This window comes from Schistocerca cancellata, chromosome 3, assembly GCF_023864275.1.
Source record: "Schistocerca cancellata isolate TAMUIC-IGC-003103 chromosome 3, iqSchCanc2.1, whole genome shotgun sequence".
Taxonomy (NCBI): domain Eukaryota; kingdom Metazoa; phylum Arthropoda; class Insecta; order Orthoptera; family Acrididae; genus Schistocerca; species Schistocerca cancellata.
The window spans coordinates 60,298,104-60,306,531 of NC_064628.1; the positions used below are offsets into that span (position 1 = coordinate 60,298,104).

The 8,428-nt window shown below is 38.6% G+C and overlaps 1 protein-coding gene across 1 annotated transcript; it reads left to right on the forward strand.

The window, feature by feature from the left end:
* Positions 1-391: 391 nt before the first annotated feature.
* Positions 392-3,213, forward strand: LOC126176080 (craniofacial development protein 2-like). Its single transcript, XM_049923216.1, has 2 exons — positions 392-886; positions 3,154-3,213. The coding sequence occupies exons 1-2, from the start codon at positions 392-394 to the stop codon at positions 3,211-3,213; spliced, it is 555 nt and encodes a 184-aa protein (XP_049779173.1).
* The last annotated feature ends 5,215 nt before the right edge of the window (positions 3,214-8,428 follow it).

Consider the following 8,428-nt stretch of genomic DNA (forward strand, 5'->3'; position numbering starts at 1 on the left):
CCCTGGTACTTTAAATATGATGCTGGCAACAATCAGAGCAAAATGACTCGGACCTTTGGAGGTGACGGAGTCCCACCTCTAACTGATAAACCAGGGACTACTAAGATACGACTTGGCAAACAAATGGTAATGAGATGTGGGAGCTATTAATATCAATGGGGGCTACTCTGGGAAGAAGGTAGAGCAGGCAGAGGCTGCAAGTAAGATGGGGCTGGACGTTTTAGCTGTTAGTGACATTCGGGTAAGGGGTGAGAAAGAAGAGGAAGTGGGAGAATACAAGGTCTACCTGTCAGGAGTCAAAGCAGGAATAGCACAATGGGGTGTAGGGCTTTACATCAGGAAAGAAATGGAACCCAGTGTAGTTGCAATAAGGTATGTAAACGAATGACTGATGTGGATAGATTTGACAGGGTCTAGCAAGAAAATTAGGATTGTGTCAGTATATTCGCATTGTGAAGGGACAGATCAAGATAAGAAGGATAGTTTTTATGAGGCACTCAGTGATGTACTTGTTAGAGTAAAGGACAAGGACAGTGTTCTGCTCATGGGTGATTTTAACGCCAGGACTGGAAATCGAACAGAAGGGTACGAAAAGGTTATGGGTAAATTTGGAGAGGATATGGAGGCCAACAGGAATGGGAAACAACTCTTGGATTACTGTGCCAGTATGGGTTTAGTAATCACAAACTCCTTTTTTAAACATAAGAACATTCACCGATATACTTGGGAAGGCAGGGGAACCAGATCTGTCATTGACTATATAATAACAGATCAGGAATTCAGGAAGGCTGTGAGGGACACATGTGTATTCAGGGGATTCTTTGATGGCACTGATCATTATTTAATCTGCAGTGAAATTGGGATTGTGAGGCCGAAAGTGCAGGAGGTCAGGTCCATATGTAGGAGGATAAGGGTGGAGAAACTTCAGGATAAGGAAATCAGGCACAAGTACATAACAGAGATCTCAGAGAGGTACCAGTTAGTTGAATGTAGTCAATTACAGTCATTGGAAAAGGAATGGACAAGGTACAGGGACACAGTATTATAAGTGGCTAAAGAATGTCTTGGAACAGTAGTGTGTAAAAGTAGGATGAAGCAAACAGCTTGGTGGAATGATACAGTCAAGGCAGCCTGTAAAAGGAAAAAGAAGGCGTATCAAAAATGACTACATACTAGAACTCAGGTAGACAGAGAAAGTTATGTTGAAGAAAGAAACAAAGCCGAACAGATAATTGCAGCATCCAAGAAGAAATCTTGGGAAGACTTTGGAAACAGGTTGGAGACTATGGGTCAAGCTGCTGGAAAACCATTCTAGAGTGTAATTAGCAGTCTTCGAAAGGGAGGTAAGAAGGAAATGACAAGTATTTTGGACAGGTCAGGAAAACTGCTGGTGAATCCTGTGGATGCCTTGGGCAGATGGAGGGAATATTTTGAAGAGTTGCTCAATGTAGGTGAAAATGCGATCAGTAATGTTTCAGATTTCGAGGTAGAATGGGATAGGAATGATGATGGAAATAGGATCACATTTGAGGAAGTGGAAAAAATGGTCAATAGATTGCAGTGCAATAAAGCGGCTGGGGTGGATGAAATTAAGTCGGAACTCATCAAATACAGTGGAATGTCAGGTCTTAAATGGCTACACAGGATAATTGAAATGGCCTGGGAGTCAGGACAAGTTCCATCTGACTGGACAAAAGCAGTAATCACACCAATCTTTAAACATGGAAACAGAAAAGATTGTAACAACTACAGAGGTATCTCTTTAATCAGCATTTTGGGTAAAATCTTCTCAAGTATTGTTGAAAGGAAAGTGCGAGTATTAGTTGAGGACCAATTGGATGAAAATCAATGTGGGTTTAGGCCTCTTAGAGGTTGTCAGGACCAGATCTTTAGCTTACGGCAAATAATGGAGAAGTGTTATGAGTGGAACAGGGAATTGTATCTATGCTTTATAGATCTAGAAAAGGCATATGACCGGGTTCCTAGGAGGAAGTTATTGTCTGTTCTACAAGATTATGGAATAGGAGGCAAACTTTTGCAAGCAATTAAAGGTCTTTACATGGATAGTCAGCCAGCAGTTAGAGTTGACGGTAAATTGAGTTCATGGTTCAGAGTAGTTTCAGGGGTAAGACAAGGCTGCAACCTGTCTCCACTGTTGTTCATATTATTTATGGATCATATGTTGAAAACAATAGACTGGCTGGGTGAGATTAAGATATGTGAACACAAAATAAGAAGTCTTGCATATGCGGATGACTTAGTTGTGATGGCAGATTCGATTGAAAGTTTGCAAAGTAATATTTCAGAGCTAGATCAGAAATGTAAGGACTATGGTATGAAGTTTAGCATCTCCAAAACGAAAGTAATGTCAGTGGGAAAGAAATATAAACGGATTGAGTGCCAAAAAGGAGGAACAAAGTTAGAACAGGTGGACGGTTTCAAGTACTTAGGATGCATATTCTCACAGGATGGCAACATAGTGAAAGAACTGGGAGCGAGGTGTAGCAAAGCTAATGCAGTGAGCGCTCAGCTACGATCTACTCTCTTCTGCAAGAAGGAAGTCAGTACCAAGACTAAGTTATCTGTGCACCGTTCAATCTTTCGACCAACTTTGTTGTATGGGAGCGAAAGCTGGGTGGATTCAGGTTACCTTATCAACAAGGTTGAGGTTATGGATATGAAAGTAGCTAGGAAAATTGCAGGTACTAGTAGATGGGAACAATGGCAGGAGGGTGTCCACAATGAGGACATCAAAGAAAAACTGGGAATGAACTCTATAGATGTAGCAGTCAGGGCAAACAGGCTTAGATGGTGGGGTCATGTTACACGCATGGGAGAAGCAAGGTTACCCAAGAGACTCATGGATTCAGCAGTAGAGGGTAGGAGGAGTCGGGGCAGACCGAGGAGAAGGTATCTGGATTCGGTTAAGAACGATTTTGAAGTAATAGGTTTAACATCAGAAGAGGCACCAATGTTAGCACTGAATAGGGGATCATGGAGGAACTGTATAAGGGGGGCTATGCTCCAGACTGAACGCTGAAAGGCATAATCAGTCTTAAATGATGATGATGATGATGATATAATACCCACTACATGCAATTCTCGCCATTAAGCCATTTCCAAGTGGAACATGAGACAAATTTTGTACTTCAGTACATGTCAAATTTTAAAAATATTCACTGTTTTCTCCTTGAGAATGTACAAACAGCTTAAATTGCAGTAATTTTAAAAATCAAACGTGCAACATCTTCCAGAAAGTAATTAGAGCCAGTGAACTCCAGTCAATAAAAATAAATAAATTCATCACTCTCATGGTCTGTAAGCCCAGCAACATCCTGGAGAGCTACATACAAAGACAAAGTGTCCAATGGTTGAGATCTATAGCCTTCAAAATAATACTTCATTGAAAAATGTGTAACTCTTTTATTTATTTCTTTTTCTACCCTCCTGTGTATGTTTCAATCCCACATTCATGGTATGTTACATGCTTAATATTCTGCACACCCACTTTTCTTGCAATCTTTTTCTTTTGGTTGCTAAACGGAGGAACCCCTCATTGCATAAACTTGCATGTTGGCATGTTTCTTGTATGCTTAAAAATGTTCCCCTTCTTTTCTTTGATATTATTTTTCCTTGTACAGATGTGACTAGATATAAGGAGTACTAACATTCAGTGTACTGTTTCTTCAACTGCCAGTTTTTATTACAAAGTAAAACTGGTGTAACATTTTTAAGTTGTGGCATCAATTTATTTTTTTCCACATACATTTCAGTATCTCTTCAGAGGTAATCTGATCTATACATCTAATCTTCTGCACTCCTTCATAACACCACTTTTAAAAACTCCTATTCTCTTTTTGTCTGTACTGTTCATTACTCACATTTCACTTATTTACAAGGCTACACTCCAAGCACATCCTTTCAGGACAGACTAATTAATATTCTATGCTAACTTATTTTTCTTTTTTGTGAGTTTACATTTTATGTGTTTACATTTTATATCCTCTTTACTTCAGTCATCCTAAATTTTATGAGGGATGATCATACAGTTTTAGCTATCACCTCAAAAAACTAAAGATGTGTAATTTGCAGTATTTGTCCACAATCCTGGTACACACTGTAATACATGTTCCACAGTAATGTAGCACACAGAATATTGTAGGATAATTTCTTTCTAAGATCAGCGAAAGTTTTCGGCTGTGTCAGGACAATTCAGACTGCTACAGAAGTTATCTGGATTTACTTGATGCAGAAGCAACATTTCAACTGCTTCTGAAAATGGGTTACCACAGAAATTTCAGGTTATGAATGGGATGCATCATTTTGTTTCAGCTCCTCTAGCAGCATTCTAGGATACATTGGAATGGGGAATTCAATGTGCACCAGGCATGCAGACATGTACTTGGAAACAAACAAGAAATAACTATTTTTTCAAGGCAATATTTAAAACTTTATGACTTCTTCTAGTTCTTGTGGCCTTCAGTCTTAAGACTGGTTTGAAGCAGCCCTCCATGCTACTCTATCATGTGCCAGATGCTTCAACTCCGAATAATTACTGCAACATATATCCTTCTGAATCTGCATACTGTATTCATCTCTTGGTCTCCCTCTGTGGCAAAACACATACCCTGTGTGTTGATTTATTGAATTAACAATTTTGACACTGATGGGAAAAATATGGAATGCTGAATATGATTCTTACAGTGGAGTTAGTATAACATTTCACCAAGAACATAAGTGTGACTGTTTTTTAGCCTCGAATTGTGCCCTTGTACTAGTTCTATCAAAGATGATCAAGTTGGTGAAGGGGATGAACAGTTTGCACTCTGCATAAGACAAAGACAGGCAAATTTCCTGTGCGACCTCACTGAAAATGACATCTAAACATGGTGTGAGAAGTGGAGTGAATGAATGCATGTATCATCACCACCATCATAATCACATCATCATCCATGTTCTACTATGTTAGCAGGTCCTCTGTGTCTCCATTTCTAGTGGTCCACCTTTGCCTTCTTAATACTTCTTTAATACATCTCTCTCTCTCTCTCTCTCTCTCTCTCTCTCTCTCTCCCCCTCTCTCTCCCTCTCCTTACCCCTCCCCCCCCCCCCCTCACCACCCGCCCAAAAAAGAATTGAGTACAATGCACAGAACACTCATAAAAACATGTGAAGCTATCAGAAAAATCCTTATTTGTGATGTTGTTCGACTTGGGCACCACACTGGCTTGAATTGGTTTTCACCAATTTGTTGACCCTTCATATGAATTTCTGCACTTTGTAATCTTTTGGTAGGTTCATATTGATAACACAAAGTCTCATGACACGTGATTCTTTTTTGCAGAAATAGATTGACCACATTTTTTATTTCAATCAAGTCATGGCAGGTGCCACACATCATTATTTTTCTTCAGGAGTCAGGGTGTGTGGGACAAACTTTGCACTAGCTTCTCTCTTCTTCAAAACATTCTAGAGAATGTCTTAAACACTTTATTTAGAGATGTTGCTACATTGTGATTTGTTACACAACAGTCTTGGCACACTATAGCCACACATCCACAACTTAACACTGCATCCTCACAACTAACTGCTCAAATCCACACCTGTTGTTTTCAGTTGTTAGTTCATGCTGCCACCTTAGTTACTGTGTTGATGTTGCTTACACACCAGGAATAAAATCAGTCTCATAACTTTTTGGACGAATGTTGTATGTGCTGCAGCTCAGCATATCATCCAGAATCTGAAATCTGTTCTACTCTTGCACCTGCTTTCATCCACACCCTTCTTTCTTAAGATATGTTCTACATATTTTCTCACTTTTCACCTACCCATTCAACTTATTTTTTACACCCTCTGCCACATCCACATCTCAAAAGCTTCAAGCCTTGCTATATTATTCATCCTCATTTCAGTACCATACAGGAGGACTCTCCCTACAACACACTTGATGAGTGTTTTCCTCAAATATTTGTCCTTATTGGTGCAAAAAACTACCCTTTTCTTCAAAATACCTATCTCGCCATTGCTACCCTCCTTTAATTTCCATGCTACTTCCATTCAGATTCTACCCTTGTTCCTGGGTATTCAAAGCTTAGCTTGTGCTGTAATGTTTTTCCATTCAGTGTTATCTACACCTTTTTACTTCCTTCTGGTGGCATCACTTTTGTTTCATTTGTAATTATTATCTTTATATATCTCATACCTTTAGCTATTCCCTGTAATTCTTTTTCATTTGTTGCTAGAAAGAAAGTAATACTGAAAACTTTATCCGACAGCTGCCTGGAACAACACAGTAGTTGCCACAATTCCTCATAGGCATGATCTGATTTATAGTTCGTGTGTGAACAAAAAAATTCAGAAAACAAACATTAAAATAAGGAAACTGTGTTCTCAATATGCATCGAAATCTGCACACGAAGCATGGAATGCATTTGAACTATGAAGGGAAAAGGTTTGTTTGTGATCGTGTTAGTCAAGTGAAATAATAAAGAAAGACTTTTAAGGGATAGAACAACTTATCAGCTTCCTGAACATCCTTCCAACAACAGCGAGGAAAACAAAATAAACAAGAAAGAAGAACTAAAATAAAACACTGCTGACATTCCTAATTTAAACTAGAGGTATGTGATGCTGTAAATATGAGTCCCAATTACCAAATCGTGAATACGCCCGAACTAAAAATTTACCACCATAATGTGCAATCCCTGTGTAATAAGATCGATGAAATTAACATACTGTTAACACATGAACTTAATGATATCTCAGTGTTATGCATTTCTGAGCACTGGCTTAACCCAGAATTAATCCAGAATACGAAAATAAACAAATTTGTTTTGGCTGCTTACTACTGCAGGAAAAACAGCAAGCAGGGTGGGGTAGCAATTTACACAAAGGATAGTGTAGATTTTATTACACTACCTGAATTAACTAGGGCAAACATCGAAAAGGATTATGAAACTGCAGTTATAAAAATTACTCAGTTCAACCTGGTTATTGCTACAGTGTACCGACCACCATCCGGGGATTTTGAACTTTTCTTAAACAAAATGGAGTCATTGCTAGATAAAGTAAATAAAATGGATTGTGAATTGATCATCTGTGGTGACTTCAATATTGATTTCCCCACGAATAGTGGAAATAGGGAGACCATTTAGAACCTTGCAACGTCCTACAATTTAAAGGCTGAAGTAAAAGCAGCTACTCGAGTAACAGAAACTTGCCAAACAGCTCTTGATCAGTTTCTAGTCAAGAGGAGTTTACACAACACCTCACTAAAAATTTTCAATGCAGGTTTCAGTGACCATCTTGCTCAAATATTAAGCATAAAAGTACAAGGCAGTATTATTAACATGTCTTTCAGAACAGCATATCGAAGTTATAATCAGCATAATGTAAACTACTTCAACAACTTACTACAGAAAGAAAAATGGTCAGGAGTGTACAAAATGAACGATATAAATGAAAAATTCAACACTTTCATTGATACATTAACTCATTTCTTTGAACTTGCATTCCCACTGAAAACATTTACCACACGGGGGAACTCTAGAACAAACAGCTGGATCACAAAGGGAATAAGGGTTTCATGCCAAAAGAAAAGACTACTTCATGAAATATGTAACTAAAAAAATTCCTCACCTGCAGTACGCGCATACTATAGAAAATACTCCAAAATATTAAGAAAAGTAATAAAAGCAGCAAAAATAAGGCATAATGATGAAATCATTTATAATTCAGCTAATAAATCAAAGGCTATGTGGAGTGTTATAAAAAAAGAATCTGGAGAATACAGACAATCTTGCAAAAATATAACACTATCACATAAAAATAAAAAAGCAACAAACCCCTTAGAAGTAGCCAACACATTTAACAACTTTTTCACAGGTGTTGCTGATAATATGTTACAATCAAACTTTAAGAGCACCCAGGCAAATGAATATAAAATAAGTGCATGTAGAGGATCAATGTACATCAGTTCTGTTTCACAAGATGAAGTAGCTAAAGCAATAAAAGGACTAAAAAATTCCAAATCGGCAGGTATTGATGGTATACCTGCAACAATGTTAATGGGGTTTATACGTCCTAGATCCAATAGTAACAAAGTGGTTTTCCCAGCCCCTGGTGTATACACTGCCCTGCAAAACAGGCACATTATGTGCGAACTGTTCTGGGCAACTAAATCAACTGCTTAGTAGGACAGCCTGCTTTGTAAGACAGCCTACTTGTCAATGGCAAAAAAACAGTTTTCTGAGTCCCACTGTGTAGGCTGCTCTGCATGACAGGGGTGTTGTGTTGGAGTAGTTTCAGCCTGCTTCCCCAAGCTGCTTTGCATGGCAGCCTCTAATTCAGGGGCAAATGAACGATTTTCATATCCCCTGATGTCTAGCGTGCCCTGCATGACAGGCTAGTTGGGCAAGTTGAACTGTACTGC

What these genes read in the sequence shown, in the direction of transcription:
- LOC126176080 (XM_049923216.1), top strand. Translation starts at nt 392, where the DNA reads ATGTGGATAGATTTGACAGGGTCTAGCAAGAAAATTAGGATTGTGTCA. An exon ending in TGAGGCCGAAAGTGCAGGAG is followed by an intron (nt 887 to 3,153) that starts GTCAGGTCCATA and finishes TTTGTACTTCAG; the next exon opens with TACATGTCAAATTTTAAAAA.